Source organism: Sitophilus oryzae, unplaced genomic scaffold (genome assembly GCF_002938485.1).
Source record: "Sitophilus oryzae breed Bouriz unplaced genomic scaffold, Soryzae_2.0 scaffold_1353_pilon_pilon, whole genome shotgun sequence".
Lineage (NCBI taxonomy): Eukaryota > Metazoa > Arthropoda > Insecta > Coleoptera > Curculionidae > Sitophilus > Sitophilus oryzae.
In genome coordinates, this window is record NW_022146008.1 from 109713 (window position 1) to 130420 (window position 20708).

The 20708-nt window shown below is 33.3% G+C and overlaps 2 protein-coding genes across 2 annotated transcripts in view; both read right to left on the minus strand.

The window, feature by feature from the left end:
- LOC115875202 overlaps positions 1–9334 on the minus strand; it is an 84526-nt gene extending 75192 nt beyond the window's left edge. Inside the window, exon 1 of the mRNA XM_030890606.1 lies at positions 8789–9334. Within this exon, the coding sequence (XP_030746466.1) occupies positions 8789–8987 (199 nt within the window). The 5' untranslated portion in view covers positions 8988–9334. The remainder of the gene's footprint in view (positions 1–8788) is intronic.
- Positions 9335–16261: 6927 nt separating this feature from the next.
- LOC115875198 (sodium channel protein Nach-like) overlaps positions 16262–20708 on the minus strand; it is a 41426-nt gene continuing 36979 nt past the window's right edge. Inside the window, exon 8 of the mRNA XM_030890602.1 lies at positions 16262–16410. Within this exon, the coding sequence (XP_030746462.1) occupies positions 16295–16410 (116 nt within the window). The 3' untranslated portion in view covers positions 16262–16294. The remainder of the gene's footprint in view (positions 16411–20708) is intronic.

The following is a 20708-nucleotide window of genomic DNA, read 5'->3' on the forward strand; positions in this document are numbered from 1 at the left end:
TTTTTGATTAAAATAAAGATTCGTAATAATTTTTATATCTCTGGTGTCTAAGTTCTTTTCTTTCAGAAGCTGGATAAGTTGTTCGTGTCTGACCCTATCGAAGGCTTTGTTGTAATCGATGAAACATATATAGAGATCCTGATTCATATCCATACATCGTTGGGCGAGAACGTTCAAAGCAAATAGTGCTTCTCTTGTGCCTAAGCCATCTCGGAAACCGAATTGAGTCTCGCTGATATCCTGTTCTAATGTTTTGTAAATCCTGTGATGTATCACCTTCAGAAGTATTTTTAGCGTATGACTCATTAGACTGATTGTTCGAAAGTCTGTGCATTGGCTTGCATTATGTTTTTTCGGGATAGTGAAGAACGCTGATAGCAACCATTCCCTGGGTATAATACCTGTTCTGTATATGGTGTTGAACAGATCTGTTAGACTGTGTATGTTTTCCTCTTCTATCAACTTGAGAATTTCAGAGGGTAACTCATCAGGCCCTGCGGCTTTTCCATCTTTTGTGATTTTTATAGCATGGATGAGACCTCTTCTTTTGTTATTTCCGGTCCGCTGTTTTCTTGTTCTGTTACTATTCTGTTTATATCTCTCTAATCATCGAACAATTCCATTATGTAATTCTTCCACGTTCTTAGTTTTTCTTCCATTTCCATAATGATTTTGCCATTCTGGTCAGTAAGTATTGACGGTTGTCTTTTTTTCTGTAATCCTGCCAGTTCTTTTACTTTCTTGTGGACATTGAAGCTGTCATGCTTTTCTTGAAGGGCTTGTATTTCGTCGCATTTTCTTTTGTAGAACACCTCTTTTGCTTCTCTTATTTTTGATCGGATTTCTTTCTGAATATTCTTATATGCGTCGTTGTTGTCTTTTACACCACGTCGTTCGTTCATCAATTTCAAAATTTCTGGAATCATCCATTCCTGTTTTTTCCCGATTTTCTGTTTTCATCACCATTACAAATGATTAATTCGACGCGAACGAAGTCGCCGGTACACGCTAGTTGACTATATTTATGTGTCTGTTTTATAATTGGTTTTGTGCAAAGTACATAAATCTGGGATGGCATTGTAAAAAAAATGGTTATTTATGTAGCTTGCGATGGTTAAGAACATCAAGAATAACAACTAAAATATATTTTACTGTAATTTTCACATGTTAAATTTTAAAATCTACTGTTATTATGACAAATTAACCTGAAAAAAATATAAATATAATTTTCTTACGAACAAAACAATGAGCGTTTGTTCGTATGTGCTCACATATGCTAAAATTTTACGCTGCTATTGGTTAGTAAGTCGTAAATCTAAACAACGAGTTTTAACAGGGTCATATTTAAATTGAATTGCATGCGGCTTTCTACTGCACTTCTGCAATACTCACAGTGAAGAATTTTAATGTCTGCTTAAATATATTTAGCGGTATACTGTTTGACTAGCGGATCTGAAGCTACGGAAGGAATGCGAGAAAAAAAATCGACATTACCACGTTTATCTATAAAATTGCAAAATTGCCAGACATGAACTATAAATTTAATATATTTTTATTATAAATAATGTGTTTAGCATATATTCTGACGTATATTACTAAGGAATTTTAACGTAGTTCATATTGTTCGATATGTTTTATTTAATAACTTATTTCTTTCATTCTGTATAATCTGCTTATTATGAAAGTTGAAGATTTTTCAACGATATCATTGGCAAACCGGCATCGCCGCGCATGGCCGCCTATTCATCGAACATGATTGGCGAGAGTACGTCACAGGATTTGTTACCACGCGGTTGCCATGGCTTTTACGCCTTTCCTATTCGCTTGTTTTCTCCTCAACTTCACGGTCTCTTCTAAAAAGAGTATGAATATTGAATACTATTGAAATATCCAGTGGCGGTGTCATTTTTTTTGATCATTATTACTTTATTTCATTATTTTATACCGATTATCCTAAACTTTATTCCTATATTTTTCGTATATTTGATAGTTAAGTTGTATTTTATTATTTTGTTATCTCATTATAATGTTTTTCGTTCGTAGTTTTTAATTATTAATATCAAGTTTGATCGTATATTTGTGTTTTAGTCAGACAAGAGAAATAATAGCTAATTTATATAGGTAAGTTAATAATAACGTGGATGAAATCTCATTTGGTTTATTTCCTCGTGTTCATAATAGGGTTTGCGATGAAGAAGCTACAGAGTTCGCTTAAGTTGCCGCTTAAACGTAAACTTGAGCGGATATTTCTTTATACCGGAGTTAGCGTATCGGCTATAAAAAATGAAGTAGTCAGGAATTTGATAAATAGATTTTATCTCGAATTCAAACTCGTTCCCTCAATTAGAAAGCTTTTGCAAAAATTGCAAAAAGAATCGAATTTTCCTTTTGCAGGGAAACGCTTAGGGGGTTATTAAAATCAAATGAATTTTTTTGGCGTAAATGTCAAAATAACAGATAAATATTAATGGAGCGGCCCATTATATTGCAGAGAGAGATATAAATATATACGCGAAATTCGAAAATATAGCCAAGTATTATCTATTTGGATGAAACATATGGGTAGACAATGACTAACCTTTAAAAACTGCTGGCGGAGCGATACCATATCTGGTGTAATAGGCAATATTGGATCTACTGGTGAGTAAAATTATGTTTTGTTTGCGCTTCCAAAGTTAACTATTTTCAAGATTTTTTTTTGCTGGAAATAGTTATATCTAAAATTATGTATTATAGAAAAAAATATAGTTTGATCATCTGCTGATGGCAGACATGGTTAGCGAAACGTGCGTCCAGTGTAAAATTAAAAGTGTTTTGGTGTATTGTACTGATTTAGTGTTTTATTTTGCTGTGTAACACCAAAGGTTCCAACCTCCAGCTGTAATTATTTCTTCTATTATATTAACAACACAATAATAAAATGATTCAAAATATTTAAGGGAGCTTTAATAAAAGCTTTTAGTGTTTATCTGCTAACTCAACAGTAACGATTCAAACAGCATAAAGTTTTTTGAAAAAAATTATTAATCTGAGCATTATATTTATGGTACACATTATTTTCATATAACACCGTACGCCCATGCCTATTTTATGAATGAAATTGGGCGTGTTTTGTTTACAACTGCGTTCCCCTGCCGATACCCCGTAGCTACAGATCCGTTGGTCACACTATAGAGTAGTTCTTTAGTACAGAGGGAGAAAATTTGTGATAAATATGAGAAGACCTGGGAGGAAAAAGTTCCTGTAAAGATCAAATATGTCCTAAAGTGTTCTGTGTTAACCAAGGTGTTAACAATGATAATAGGTGATTAATTGTACGAAAAAAAAATATATTTTTGTGAAAATCGTTCAGAAATATTGACATTTTTGATGAAAGAAAAGGTCAAAATTTTCTTATATCTAGTTGTTGCCAGGTAAATAACGATAAATAACTACGGCTTTTAGGAATGATTATTTAACATTATAACAAAGTTGAATATAATAATTTATTGTATATCTGAACAATTTTTAGTTGTCGGAAAAATAGCACCTATGTTTTCTTTTTTTTTATTCTGTGGGAAAGAGAATCTTGCATAAGACACCCAGCACTAATAACAGTAAACTACTGTCCTTAGTGCCGGGTAGTGCCGGATTCTTACCGGCTAAAAAAAAACCCACACTTCCCTAACGCTGATCATGGTGGAAACCGCTTCCGCATTACTTCGCCATGATAGCTGTCTGTTTACTGTCTTCTTATATCATTTTCCTTTTCCTCTAATATTTGTCTTAGTATCCCTGCAGTTAGTTTCCACATTTCCTCTGTCCCAGTGAGGTATTTCATCATATTTTCCGCATTGAAAACTGAGCCGGTATGAGTTTTATAATCATTACGAATGTAGTCCCATCTCGTACATCTAAACAGTGTATGTTCTGTGTCATCACTATTTCCACAGTAGTTGCAACTATCTGAGTCCCGTTTCTTTCTTTCCGTTAGATAATTCATAAAGCAACTATGTCCCGATAGAGCTTGCGTGACAAAGTAATCAGTCTCTCCGCATGGCCTGGATATCCATTGCCTAATATCAGGAATCAAATTATATGTCCATCTTCCTTTTGTTCCTCTCACCCATCTTTTCTGCCACTTGTCGAGTAGGTCCCCTCTTGCGATTTGCTTCTGTACTCCAATGTAAAATTCCTCCCTTTCCTCTATTAATAGGTCTATGGGTGGGACGCCTGCTATTACGCCTACTGCCTCTGTAGAGATTGTTCTGTAGGCACTTGCAATTCTGATGGAAGTAAGTCTTTGGATCCCCGCGAGTTTTTTTGTTCTGCTTTTGTTACTCGTTACGGTGTGCCAGAATGGAGCCGCATAGAGTATTTGAGAGTGTATTACGCTACCTAATATTTTTCTTTTGGAGGATCTTGGTCCCCCAATGTTTGGCATGAGGCAAGACAAGGCTGTTAGTGTTTTTCCAGATTTCTGTATAGTTCGAATTATGTGTTCCGTAAATTTTAATTTAGGGTCCAGCCATACTCCTAGGTATTTGATAGCTTTTGATGGAATAATATCCACGCTCTCTATAGAAAAGCATATTGGCTTCACCTTTCGTTTTGTTGTTAATATTATTGCCTCTGTTTTCTGTGGTGCAAGTTTAAGCAATTTACTTTCCATCCAGTTTGAAATTCTTTGAAGGCCGGTATTTGCTTTGTTCATGAGAATTTTTTCATCCTTCTCCACTATTGTCATGGCTATATCATCGGCAAAACCGATTAAAGATATTCCGACCGGCATTTCCCTTCTGAGTAGGCTATCATATAAGATATTCCACAATGTGGGTCCAAGTATGGAACCTTGGGGTACACCACTGCTCAAGGGTATTTCTTGGGTCTCACCTTCCGCTTCTATAATAAGTTTCCTATCCTTAAGGTATGATGCTAGAAAAGCTATTAGGCCCTCGTCTATTTTTCTCTGTCTAAGACTCTCTAATATTACTTGCCATGACGCGCTGTTGAATGCGTTTTTCACATCCAAAGTTATTACCGCGCATAGTCTTCGGTGAGCAGCAGAAAAATCCTGTGCCTCCTCCGCTATTTTGAGTACTTCTACTAAGGCATCCGTTGGTTGTTTCCGTTCCCTAAAGCCAAATTGTCTTTCTGAAAGATCCCAAGTGCAAGTTACTTTGTTTTAAGATAATAGGAAAAATACGCTAGGAAGTACTTCATTCAAGAAACATGGCCATTTTTCCAATAGCTAAATACTCTTTTGTTGAAAAATAATAACGACACGCAAAGACGGTGACGAAGGACGGTATATACAATCAGTCGGCAGTCCGATTAGTCGAACATCATAGTACGCACGGGTTTTGTTGCTTGGAATTTTCCACTTGGAATTTTGCATAATTTGCTTTCTAAACGCATATCGTATAACAAATTAGTGATCGTTATTAACATGCATTTGTCATTTTTTATGGACAAATTTTGGGATATATGGATTCTTTAAAGGAGTTTCTGAAAAAATGGAAATTAGAGCATTTATTTGCTATATTTGAAGGTAAGAGACATTTACCTAATGCACCTGTTTAGATAATGCATGTGTGACTATAGATAGAATAAGAATATAGGTATCGATTTTTTTATGCAAATAATTACAAAAATTTTAGAATTTCAAGTCGTCGCCGTATTAAAAAATTCAAAATGTGACCAAAGCTTATAATTTTAATAATTTATTTGCTTTATTTTGATTAATCGTGATGTAACATTTCTTTGTAATTTGTAGAGTGATGAACCACCCCAAAAAATATCAAGGAGTGAAGAAGCAGAAATAACTACTATCGAGGAAAATAATATCACTTTACTTACTACAGACCAGGAAAACCTAAATTTATCAGAATATACCTCGTAATATGCCTGTATATGATGTATAAACTTCTCTTAGATCAAAATAAATTTTAGTCGAGTCAATAGTATTCGCTATTGGTTTAAGAAAAGTGTCTCTTTTATCAAGAAATGTCCCTTTTCAATCAAGAATTTTTGCATGAATCAAAGAGACTATTGTTCTTGTAGCAAGAACTTCTTTGCATATTCATTTTGGGTCAAGAGTGAAATACTTTGGACTGATAGATTCTTCTATTCTCTAAAGTAATTTTTTAAAGCTTATGAAAAGATAGTTAATGCTTTGGGTAAAGAAACGTCATTCTTGGCCCTATTGAAAAACGCTAATCTTTTGGGTCAAAGTCATATTCATTTCGACTGAGAGATACTTTTTTTCAGTGCACTTCCAATATTTATGTAGATGTCATTATAATCTGAAGGCAAAATAGTTCGTAAAACACTACTTTGAATAAACACTGCTTCAAGCACGTGGCAGCAATGGTAAACAGTTAAAAATTAAAATATTTCATTCGGATTTGTTAGACTTGGAAACAAAACGTGGACATGTTACGCTTTGAAAAATACTAGGCGGACTTAAAAAAGCGGCATTTTGTAAAATATATGCAAAAAGATATATCTGTCTTAAAGGGACTTCTTTTGTTTTGTTTTGAAAACTAAAATGTTTACTGTGAAGTAGAGTAAAGAGTCTCACGAATGCAGCGCCACCTTTACCTGAAATTCGTTAAAAATGGACTTCATGGAAACATTCTGAAAAATAGCTCCTCATATACGCGGCAGAGAGTCCACGTGGGTTTGTTGAATGTGTCACGACAAAACCACTTCACCCACTCATTGTATTAGCTACTAGCAAATTTGTCGCATTTTTATTGACGGATCGCCTATTCTTTTACGAGAAAGACCGATTAAAACAGTAGTAGACCGAGCTTGAAGAACAGTGCAGTCGTTATCGGTAAAATATTTTTTTTTAATTTTTATAAAGATTATGTCTCATTTAGGTGGAAAAAGGTTGAACAAAATAAAACTGATTTAGTATTTATGAAATTTTTGCATAAGTAATAATATTTAAAATATTTAGAGAACGCCCATGAATTTCCCTTTAATAGATAATTTTGTTTTCCCCCTTACGGATGCCCCGTAGCTACAGATCGGATAGACGTACTGTTGTGGTCTTAGAAAAGGAAAGAGAGGGGACGGCAAACACGCATATTCTCCCGTGATCGGTTTGTGAGGCCAAAATTCGATCGGCGGCCATACTTTGGTGACAAGATTTCGAGGTGACACCGAGCAAATTTTTATGTTTTTTGTGACAACTGTTTTGTTTTAAATTTATAAACTGTATTGTTTAGTATGGTGAGATGTTCAGCGTATGGCTGCAAAGGCCGAAGCGAGAAAAAGTGGCTGGAATTACATTTCACAGGTAAAAATCGATACACAACTTTTGTTATGTGGTCATAAAATGTACATTTTTTCATTATAGCTGTAAAAATATGTAAAATGCTTTTAATATGTTTTGTACCACATCCAAACCAAACTATTTTTAATAATTCCAAGTAGTATTTTCAATATCCTTTATTATAATTAATGTTTGAAACTATAAATAATGCTACTCAGCATGGATTTCTCCAGTGGCGTAGGAAATTATAATCAGAGAAATACAATTTCTGCAATAAACATTTTTTTAATATATTTTACATGTAAAAAAATGTATAAAGTATTGTTATCAAATATGTAAAATAATTGTAAACTATAAAAAAAAATAAAAATTCTAGAGATAAAAAATCTATATGTATAGTTGTTATATAAAACTTAAATTTACCTGCCAAGATTTCCTAAGTGTGAAGGGGAATGGCTAGATTCATTATTATACCGTATGGTCGAAAAAAAACGACGTCCAGTTGGCTTGTAAACGACGATCGACGATATTCCCCATATAATTTTACATATAAAATGACAGCGATCTTCATTTCATAGCTATCGCTGACGCCGTCTTTTTTCGATGTCGTTTTGTATAGTTTTTATGTCATTTTATATGTAGAATTATATGGGGAATATCATCGATCGTAATTTACAAGCCAACTGGACGTCGTTTTTTTTCCATCATACAGTATAATAAAGAATCTAGCCAATCCCCTTCATACTTGCTTACGGATTCAATGAATAATGTAATTTTTAATATTCATTTGTGAAATTGTCATTTCCAAACAAACAAGATGCCGTTTTTTTCCATCATACAGTATATATGTATATACACGTTTAAAACATATGTTATTACATTATTTTTTATTTAATTATACATTACACACACGTTAATAAATAAATAATTGTCTTGATAATCAGTCCACTGTGACTGTTAAATAAATTTTGCATTATCGACTTAGATATTCTAATATTTTAAAGGTGAGACTATAAAATACAAAATTGTATATGCATTACTCAAAAATGAACGATATATTAGTTTACGTTTTAATAAATATTTTGTACCGTCTAGGTACAAGCTAATTTCTGATGCTACGCCATTGGAGAATTTCGTGTGGCGACAACTTGCCTCACTTTCAGCTGCCGTGTTACCTGTCCCCTCTCTTTCCTTGTCTAAGGTTGTGGTACTGTGCTTTGCCAGAATTGCTCTGGCAGCCTAGGCAATGAAACTCTCTCCTGAACAAGGAGAGTTTGAGAAGGAAAAAGAAGAAAAAGGTGTGAATAAGATTTATTTTAATTTGGTTCTGACACACCGCGCAGTTTTTTCCATGTGTGGGATAGGAAGATGTGTCATTTTTTGGAGCGTCGCCGTTTCTTTAGCGTTGTTTTTTTGTCTTCGCTTACTATCCCCAAATTTAGGTATGACAATCTGGCAACCCTATGTCTCTTTCAGTGAAAATCTACCTTGTAGTTTACAGCTATAAAAAATCCTTTTACTTACTGATTTTCGGCAACTTATCCTCCGAAGCCGGTATGGGATAAACCCATCCCACCGCGGTATACCTTTCCAACTCCTCCGCAATACAACTCGGCTGAATTTTATCCGGTTCCCTCTTCAAAATATAGGTCAAATTAATGCTGGCCCGCACCACAAACAACAACACTTGAAAAAACACCAGCAATATCGCGAACCGCTTCATCTTAACGCATCGCTCGCGTGCCTGTATCAATCGGCATTAAATTCCAACGAGCGCTAGTCTATCGAGGATGAACGACGAAAGATTTATAAATGCGAGATCTAGACGCACACTGAACCGAGAGAACGCGGGTATTACTTCATAGTTTACTTAATGATTGCAGGCTAACCGAACGAACGCAATGAATTGACTGGGACTGAAGGATATAGCGTCGCGTCAACGCTAGCAACAATTAAAAATGAAAATAAACCTTGTTGTTTATCGCGGTTTGGGTCGTCGCATCGGCGATTTTTTATGCTCGATGGTTAGCGCGGTCTGATGTCTGAATCGGAACTTAGTCAACTGAAAAACAGTGAATAATCCCGCGACTGCGAGGCTACGGCTTGCTGCGGTATGTGGGAAGGAAGGATCAGGTGTGAAGGCGACATAATAAACAGAATACCGGTGGTGGTCTGTTGTTTTTATTCGATACGCGTGACTTAATTATTATACGGAGCGATACAGAATGATTGATATACAGTGTCACAGATAAAGTCCGCATCATATCGGATTTTTATTAATTGATTTAAGTGACATTTGACTTTAGCTGTTCCTTTGAAGTAGATTAGAAACTGCACAATAACACACAATTTAACCAGTTGTTCTTAAGTATTTATCAAATTTGACATTAAAGTAATAAATGGGCTACAAACAAGAAAACAGATTGTACAGGGTGGCGCCTCTCATACGCCGCAAAGACTCCAAAGAGAACGACTGTTTTTACTGAAATGAAATTTTGTGAGCATATGTAGGTTAATTGAGAGCATTTTTTTAAATATATAGAGAGATCTATGAATCCCCAAAACAAAAAAAATTGACTGCAAAGTTGTATTTTTTTATAATGGAACACCCTATATATTAATTGATTTTCGGATTCTACGAGAAAAATACAGGCGAGTTTCATTAGAGAAGTATAGGTATGACTAAAATGTAAGGTTTTTGACATATTTATTATTTTCTAAAAATGAGCAACAAATTTTAAATTTCAATAAAGCTGCCTAAATTGGAATTTCCAGGATATTGCCTAATATGTAGTTAATATAACTATTGTACAGGGTGGACCATTTTGGTTGTGTTTATAGGGTATCTAGGAAACCGTAAGAAATATTCAAATTTTAATACTGCAGCCTCGGGTTCTTTTTTTGAAAAAATTGCAATGCCGCAAACGGATCGTGGCTATCTTGATCGGTTTTGAAGCTACAGGGGGATTCTCAAATTTTGTACTTTTTGAAGATGTTCGATAGTTTGTTTATTTCAGCAACTACGCAAAAATGAATTATACATTCTAAAGGCACTTTTCTGCGTAGAATGCAGTGGCGTAGTCAGACTTTTTTCGAAGAAAATATTTTAACTATACTTCTTTTTTTTTTAATAGAACCCCCTGTATATTTTTAAGTTTCCTGATTCAGCTTGGCATGGGCTTCTCGAAAATATATAACACTCTATCTATACTTATTTTCACTATTAACCTCAACATTTCAAATTTTTCTTAAAATATCCAGTTAGTATAGTAGGCCGTGCCGAGTAACAAAGTAAACGGTTGTCATGTTGATCGGCACATACCTTTGATAGATGCGTGCCATTTCATTTCAACAGATTGGAGTGTGTGTATTTTAAATAATAAAAAAATAAGTAAATTTGAAAATTTTGAGAAATATAATATGTTAGAATGTTATATTGAGTCTAACAAACATAAGCAAATGGCAGCTGATTTATATTTTGAGCGGTATTTTGAACGCAAGCAACCAAACCCAGCCATTTTTAAAAGGTCAGAAAATAGTTTAATCCTAGCAACCTAGGTCACCTGATATCACTCCCTTCGACTTCTTTCTCTGGGGCTTTCTAAAAAACCAAATTTATCGAAATGCAAATTTATTAGAAGAGTTACAAGATAGTTTTGTTGTGGCTTTGCAAAATGTAACCAACATACACATTCGAAATGCTGTTAGAGGCGGCGCACACTCTAATATTTTAATTTACTAGCGGAACTTAATTCAAAAGAACAATGTTTACAAAAGTACAAAAATATGACATTTTTTACAGCTAAATATTTGAGGAGTTGAACATTATCGGAAAAAATAACATTGGCACCGTTATATTGTTTATTTTATTTTTACTCTGACTTTGATTTGCAATTGACATGTCTTAAAACAAAATATTGTTAGTCATGCAGATTCGTTATTTATCGAGTAAGTTACAAGTGTTTAATGCTTCTAAAAGAAAAGCTGCGCATATTATTATCGTCTCCAGTTTTCAGCTATTCGATAAGGTAAAGCAAAGCTTAATCCAAGTTAATTAATTTATGAATTATTCTCCATTTACTTGGATATGTCAGTATGTGATAATATTTCAATAAAATCAAAATTTCACGTTGAGTTTAAAAAATGTATCCGCGTGTATCCAAGTAAACATTGCTTTTGTGAAGTTCTTTGATAAATACTTAGAATAAAAATATTTAATTTTTTTTGCCCTAATTTGCCCTTTTAATCTATATATGCGTTTTCGTTGCAATATGCACTGTAAGCACCCATCTTAAGCTATTATTATGTGGATTATAAACGCGAGTTTATTTGACATATCTAGGAGCGGAATAAAATAATCATTTGAAATTTTTATTCCGCTATAGGTAAAAACTGTTTTTTGATAATATTAGGGTTGCAGTGTTGCCAGATCTAACCCAATACAAAATGTTATGTTATGATAAACCTGGTATATTATTTCATTTTTACGTTCTACCGGCAGCAATTCTAGATCTTTTTCATATGGTAGATGTTTTCTCTATACCTAAATCTAAACATTCTGGAGATATTTGCATTAAATCGGTTCCAGACAATGCTTGTATTTGCCGAACATTTAGTGTTTTGACTCATTTGCGTATTGTGTGAACAATGGAATCTTCGTCGAAGGTAAACTCAGTTTATTTTTTTATAATTAACAGTGCTTCTTTCGAATACAAAGAGAATAGGAATAATTCCGAGTTCGAAATCGAGTTCGAAAATGATCATCATAAATCTCACAAATTCGTTAAAACGTCATTTTACTACTAACTGTAGATCGTCATTTTAAACTTATTTAATACCAGTTCTTTTAATTTATATATTTTTTAAATATTTTTTTTTTTGGTCACATAGCTCTCAATATTTACTCGTAGTTATCCCTATGTTTTTTTGTATGAGAGAAATGCTAATTTAAATTATAATTATTTTTGGTCCTAATTTGTGCCAAAATTACAAATTAAACAGAACGCTGTTGTAATTAAACATAAATATGTCAAAATGATACTAAAAGTCAACATTTTTCAACATAAAATTTACAAATTAAGTGAACTTTTGGGAATTGAAATTAAGTTCCGCTAGATGTTCAAAATATCACAGTGTGCGGCGTGCAGAAACGGTGCCAACTCCGTCTAGATAATAATGGGCAGCAGTCTGAACATTTAATGTAGTCTTTGTGTTTTTTTAATTTTTATATTAACTGAGAAGCCCGATTGAAGTAACCTGTTGAGTTTGTATTAAAATATGTTTTTTTGTTTCTGTCACACTTATTTTTTATTTGCTTCGTATTTTTCGAATTTATTTAATTGCTAATACATGGATTAATTTGAAAGTAGATATTCGCTTGTTTCCTTTAATACTCGGCATGACCTACCAAGAGGAAAGTCGATATCTTTAAATAAACTGGAATTTTAAAGTTAATAGTGGAAATGAATATATAGTGTTATATGTTTTCGAGAAGTTCATACCAAACTGAATCAGTAAATTTAAAAATATACAGGGGGTTGTATTTAAAAAAAAACATAAGTATAGTTAATATCTAAAAAAATATTTTTTTTCGAAAAAAGTCTGACTACGCCACTGCATTCTACAAAGAAATGTGCCTTTTGAATGTTTAATTCATTTTTGCCTAGTTGTTGAAATAAACAAACTATCGAACATCTTCAAAAAGTACAAAATTTGAGAATCCCCCTCTAGCTTCGAAACCGATCAAGATAACCACGATCCATTTGTGGCATTGTGATTTTTTCAAAAAAAGAACCCGGGACTGCAGTATTAAAATTTGAATATTTCTCACGGTTTCCTAGATACCCTATAGAAACAACCAAAATGGTCCACCCTGTACTTTAAATCAAATTAAAATTTGACTCAAAATGTTATACAGGGTGAGACAAAATTAATATTGAACATTGGTCACCTTTAAAAGCAAGTTACTTTTTTATTTTAAATGAAACACTCAGTATATTATTCCGATATTCAATGGAAAATTCATGTCTTCAAAATGCTATTAAGGTTGCCTACCTCCGAAACAAAGATTTTCTTAGATATTTTCATTTTTATGTTTTAATGTCATTAGATCTTATTTGATAAAATCTAGGTGGCTGTGCAATATGTTTGACGGTACTTCAACATAGCTGTCAAATTAGTTCAACTTTAACAACGAGTTATCATTTTGTGTCAGTTAAAACAAAAAAAATAGTGTATCAGTTTTCAGCTGTCTAGATGATTTTTTTTTTGTTGACAACCAAACGATACATCAAACTATGCGTACATTGCGTGTCCATCTTCTGATGCGTGTCAAATACTCGTCAGCGAGTAATGACAGTATGTATGTATGTACATCAAACTATAAATAACTCTTCCATTTATCGAGGTAAACTTAAGTTTAGATTTCATTTAAAAATAAATCCCGATATAGCAGTAAATTAGTTAAATATTTTTTTAGTTAAATCTTCAGGATGTGCAAACATGAATTTCATGAAGTGATCCCGAAGAATTGAGAGTTATTCAGTTTTTCTTGCTTCATAAGTTAATTTTTAATGGGAATAAAAATACACTTAATAGAAAGGTACAGACTTGACTTAGAAACTATCTTTGTACAGTGAGAGTCTCAAAATCAAAACCAAACCAAATAAGTGCAAATATTTTTAGGAATGGTATAGGAGTATATTGACCCCAGAAACTCGACTATGATATCCCCCCCCCTAAAAAAAAACTGAAAATTTTAAATTTTTCGAAAAAAAAAATGTGGAAATTTGATTTTTAGATAAAAAACATATTATCTTGATAAATTGGCAAAATAAGTTGTAGATTAAATTAAGAAGAACGAAATCCCAGAGAAAATCAGTAGTGCTCAAAATTTAAGCAAAAAATAATTTCGTTTTTAAATTTTCAAGATAAAATAACTTATTAATCAAATAACTTATAAAGTTATTTTGGATTTATTTGAAAGAACAGATAATCAAATTTAAAGAGAAAATATGTTAATCGAGTTCTACAAACCCTGAAAATTGTTCGCCCTTATTTAAGACTCACCCTCTATTATATTTTCTTTTAGTATCATTTAGTTTTACATCGTTCAAACGATATAAAAAACATTTTGAATTTTTCGAAAATCAATTAAAATTGATAATTTTTAAATTAATTGACAGTATTTTCCAAAATTGTAGAATTCAAAATAGTAGAATTGTGAACAACATGACATGTTATGTCTCAATGATAGTCACATGACATACAGGGTGGCCCATCGAAAACGTTCCGCAAAGCATAACGGCCAGAGTATTTTTTTTCAAAAATTCCAAAAACACGCCAATTTTGTTTGTGAGGGGGACAACTTTTGCCCCAAAAATGATTGCAAAATCTTCAACCCTCTTAGCGGGGGTGTCATCCCCCAACTTTTTTCAAATGGGAAGGGGGGTCACGTGGCACCGCAATGAAAAGAGCTTTCTATTCGCTATATTTGCCCGCTTCGTTTTTGAAAATCGGAGTCATTGAGAAAATATGAAGGATTGAAATTTGAAAAGTTTATTTAAACATTTATCAGAGTAAATGATAAGGATAAGTTCCTTCGATCATTTTGCTGTTTTTTCTTATTATTTCTAGATGTTTACTCATTTTTTCACTTGCCACAAGGTTGAACAATCAGGTAGTTGCTAGATAGCTGTTCTGTTACTTGTGCGTTGAAGTTCTTCTCAATAACGTTAACCTGACCTACAATAGGATTTCCAAAAATACCAGCCCACTCGTTCAATTTCTGAGGGTTTTGTATGTGCATCTCGTGAAAAACCCTAGGGTTGTCCTCGGCCCAGTACCGACAGTTGTGCCGATTAACTACACCGTTCAAAAAGAAAGTACACTCATCAGAAAAACACACATTAAATAGGAAATTATTATCATTCGCCACTCGTTCACTCACAGTTTCACAAAATTGCAAGCGAAGATCAAAATCGTCTTCGTTGAGTTCTTGTACCAACTGAATTTTGTACTGGTGGAACTTGTGTTTTTTTAATATCCTTTGGATACTGGTACGATTCACGCCGGCTAATTTTGCATTGGCTAATTTTCTTGTACTCAGCGTACTATCCATGGCAACTTGGCCCAATAGGAATAACTCCATAGCTTCATTTACTACAGGATTTTCCCTTTTTGCCTCTTTTTATACATAACGGAACCAGTTTCGCGAAATTTTGCTACTAACTCGCGAACAATTTTGCCATAAAGGTGTTTGTCAGGATAGCGTTCATTGAATATGTGCGCAACCCGATACATTCATTATTTTTAAAATAAAGTTCGATGATTTCCATTTTTTTCTGCAAGTGAGTACACCATAATTGTTAAAAAGTTTAACGATATTGAGAAGAACTTCAACGCACAAGTCACAGAACAGCTATCTAGCAATTACCGCACCTGATCGTACAATCTTGTGGCAAGTGAAAAAATGCGTAAACATCTAGAAATAATAAGAAAAAACAGCAAATTGGTCGAAGGAACTTATCCTTATCATTTACTCTGATAAATGTTTAAATAAACTTTTCAAATTTCAATCCTTCATATTTTCTCAATGACTCGACCGATTTTCAAAAACGAAACGGGGAAATATAGAGATTAGAAAGCTCTTTTCATTGCGGCGCCACTTGACCCCCTTCCCATTTGAAAAAAGTTGGGAGATGACACCCCCGCTTAGAGGGTTAAAGATTTTGTAATCATTTTTAGGGCAAAAGTTGTCCCCCTCACAAACAAAATTGACGTGTTTTTGAATTTTCTGACAAAAAAATTACTCTGGCCGTTATGCCTTGCGGTGCGTTTTCGATGGGCCACCGTGTATATATATTTTTTTTAGTGATTGGGTATGCTAATTCCATAGTAACTTTCAATTTGTTGGTAATTTTTTGGCTCTCAATCTATAGCCAAATAGAATAAAAGGCAGAATATTTTTTAATAAATTTTTATTTAAATGCTGGTTAGAATATAATAACAAATTATCATCACATATATTTTTTACACTTTCTTTTTAACTAGATGTTGATATAGAAAGTCGAGTAGTAAGAATACTGATTCAGTTACACTAATAAAGCTCATTCCTAAGAAAAGGGATAAAATTCCACCAAAAGACACTGCAAAATATAATTATTAATAGATAAATAAACTTATATTTTTAACAAGGTTTTTGATACAAACACCAAATTGCGTAGACCAAATATTAATAGCATAATATTTTATCTCTTAATACTAACAAAAATGTTGGATGGTAATTCATGATTAAAGTACCTCTATTAAAGACATGGAAGATGACCCTCCTTTAGAGACCCGCATCGAAAATATTTATGGGAGAAGTATCAAATTTATCAAATTGAGTATTTTGCTTGATATTAAAGACCAATAAAACATTCAGTGGCATGCAAGTAGGTGGAGAATAAAATAGAATTTATCATCCTATATTTACAACATAAATGTACAGGGTGGGTCAAATTCGACGCTTTTAAATGGAAACACCTTTTTTTATAGGAGATAGACAAAAATTAATATCGGTGTCTGGAGCTGAATTTTTGTCAAAAACATGATGCCGAAAACCGCATCTCGATATCTGTTACCGTTTCGGAGTTACGGGGGGTTTTTCAAAAATATGCATTTTTTACAAATCGCTGTAACTTTTTTGCTATGGAAAGTTTTGTATTTTTATGAAAACATTTCCAAATCACCTTTTTATGTAGAATTTAATGGTTTAAGTATAACTTTTTTAAAATTAATAATTTAAGAATTATCAACAGAAAATTTGATTTTTTATATGGGACACCTTGTATATTTTTAATTTATTGAAAATAATTTAAAATTACCTTTCCAAAAATATAACATACTTAATATTTTGCTCGATTCCTCTTTGAAATATAGAGTATATAAAAATTCGCCCGCTTTAAATAAGTAGGCTTTGAACGGCACCGGCTGCAATGCAAAAAAATCTAGCTGTGAGCATCAATTAAAACGAAAATAATACTTGCTATGAGAGATGCAGAATTTTATAACAATTTAAAATATATTTAACCAGCATCAACACATTTAAACTATATCTAATAACAATAAAAATAAATAGCAAACCAAGACATGAGATTTTGCTACAGGTGTTCGACATATCGACCGTCTTCTGTTATGGACAGACGGGGCAGTTTTTGAACATTTCTTGCGGAATTCATTAACTCAGTAGGGGTAAAAGATACCCTCTCATAACTGCTAAGTATTTCTAATTCTTGTCTAGATTATACGGAAGAATAAGGAACCTTTATTCTTCCGCAAATATGTCCATAGGATAAGATCCATAGGCAGTAAGTCAGGCGGCCTCGACGGCCAACGGCTGGGATCTTGATTAGCTATTCAATTATTCTTGAAATTGGCTGCAAAAATTTGCTGATAACTTTAGCGTTCAGAGGCGGTGCGTCGTCTTGCTGGAAAAATATGTTTTCGAGTTCCATTAAGGGCATATCATCAATAAGGGGTCCAAAGCCTTCTAGTTAAAAGTGGCGAACTTTTAAAAATTCTGTATTTCGAAGGGGATTATAACAAAATATCAAGTGTGCTATATTTTTGGAAAGGTAATTTTAAATTATTTTTAGTTAATTATAAATATAGGGGGTGTCCCAAATAAAAAATCAATTTTTCTGTTGATAACTCTTAAATTATTAATTTTAAAAAAATTATACTTAAACCATTAAATTCTACGTAAAAAGGTGCTTTGGAAATGTTTTCATAGAAATACAAAATTTTCCATGGCAAAAGAGTTACAGCGATTTGTTAAAAATGCATATTTTTGAAAAACACCCCGTAACTCCGAAACGGTAACAGATATTGATGTGCGGTTTTCACCATTATGTTTTTGATGAAAATTGAGCTTCAGACACCGATATTAGTTTTCGTCTATCTCCTATAGAAAAGGGTGTTTCTATTTAAAAGCGTTTCCCTTTAAAAGCGTCGAATTTGACCCACCCTGTACTTTAATTGATTTGGAATACTACGCAAATGAGTGTTTTACCCTGAGTCACCTAATTTCTGGTTCTATTTGCAGTCTAGTCAATTTGAATCTTTGGTGGGAAAGTAAGTTCTGATTTATCTATTTATTCGTGCTTTATGTTATCTGGAGCACTGAAGCCGAATCTGAAGTTTTCTAACTAAATTTCGTGAGGGAACATTAGAAAAAAATGAAAAATTAGTTAAAATAACTGTCGTTTTTGCGGTTTTTTGCTTGTAACTACAATAATATACTAGGTTTTAGAAATAATGCCTCTTATATTTTAAAATTCAATTTTTTTAAAGATATTATTATCATAAAATAAAATCTGGGGCCCATTAACTATTGCTGTAATACTTTCTTCTATACTAAGTGTGGATTGCATCGACTTACTATAATCGTAACTGGAGATTTTGACAATCAATAACCAGCCGTGGCGGCTTCACCAGCGAACGCCGAGCTCATGATCTACCAAAGTATAAAGATATGCTATGCCATAGGTAGGATTTCAGAGGGGCCACGTTTTTATTTTAGTCTAATATGCCTAAAAGCTATTCTGCCTAGTACTAAAATATTTCTGAACTAGAAGTTCAAAATACCTAATGGTTATTATTATTTTCTAGTTTTCAGTGCACATAAGATAAAACCGTTTAACTTAAAAGTTTTTTTACCGATTTTTTATTTTCTAGTTTTTAGTATTTAACGGAAATGCCTACCGAATATTCCTGATTCTATTTAATTCATTTAGTGCATCATTATTACATGGTTTTTTACCTGATAATTTATTACACAATCTAATTCCTCAATACATAGCCCTTCCAGAGACTTGACTCGACTTAGAGCCACGTATGCTTGCCCTTCCTCAAACAATTTTGAGCCCAAATACACTACTGCATGGTCGACTGTGGTGCCCTGCATTTTATGGACGGTGGATGCCCATGACAAAATTAAGGGTAACATCCTTCTTTCAGCCGTACCATAATTGAATTTTGCTGGAAACTGTATGGCTTTCGGGTGTATAACGTGTATGCCGTCTCTGCCAAAGTCAATCCAAACTGATGGTACATCTGTTTCGTACATTTGGGTTCGACGGAACTGAGGCCAAACAATTTCTGTAATGTGGCCTATAGCACCATTTACCAATCCTTTTGTAAAGTCAATGTTGGACCGCAACATTTTCACAAATTCATCACCTATTTTTTTTATCTGTCCTTCTAACGTCACACAATCTTGGACACAACTGTTCTGGACACGACTACTCATGCCCTCACCTAATACGCCATTTTGTAACGACGTCCATCTTGGATTTTAAATTTTGTCATAATCACATTATTCTACTAGTGTAGCTCTTTCATTTGATACCCATATTGAGGGGGTTGTGGAAAAATATGAAATCCGCCATTTTGTACCGGCGTCCATCTTAGATTTACAATGTTATTGATATTACTATATTGTATTGTCATCGGAACTAAAGGTGTGTACCAAATTTCAGATCAATCTGACAACAGGAAGGTACTTAAATTTCAATTTCTAATTTTGACCCAAACAAATAAATAATAAATATCCTACGGGTCGAGCTAAATAAAGTTTAAAAATGAAAAATAAGTTAAAATAACTGTCGTTTTTGCGGTTTTTTGTTTGTAACTACAAAAATATACTTTTTTAGAAATAATGCCTCTTATATAAAATTCAATTTTCAAAGAAACCCAATCATATTCAAATCTAGAATGCCACTTTATCTAAAGAAGAAAACATTCGACCAATGTGTACTACCAGGCATGACCTATGCACGCGAAACTTGGACACTTAAAACGGACATTAAAAGGAAACTACAGGTCGCACAACGCACAATGGAACGAAATATGCTGGGAATAAGTAAGAAAGACCGTTAAAGAATAAAGTGGAGACCAGTGAAGACCCAGGCAAAAGATGTCATCATCCCTCAAGTGGCAATGGGCAAGACACCTGGCAAGAATTACAGCATGGTACCCACGAGGAATTAAGAGACCTAGAAGAAGGCTGAACCTGAGATGGGACCATGATATTAGTAGGTAAATTAGCAGGGATAACTTGGACCCTCATAGCCAACAATAGACAACACTATCTAAATATGTGAGGATGGCTGCACCATAAATTGAAATGATATAAAATTAAAATTAGACGAAATTTCCTACAAATTCAGTTCTTTGTATCGTCAGCGAAACGTGTTAATCTGTTAACTCCATTGTTGACTTTGATTAGATAATACGTTTAATAAATCCTTTTCACGTCAAAATTTTAACGAAATATTGAGTTTTGTTATTCCCCAACAAATATTGTTATCTCTTTATCATATTAACGCATGAATATATTTGATACATGTCGTCGGCTTTATGACGAAAAGGCGTATCTCGATTTTTGCTATTTTTCAGGAGA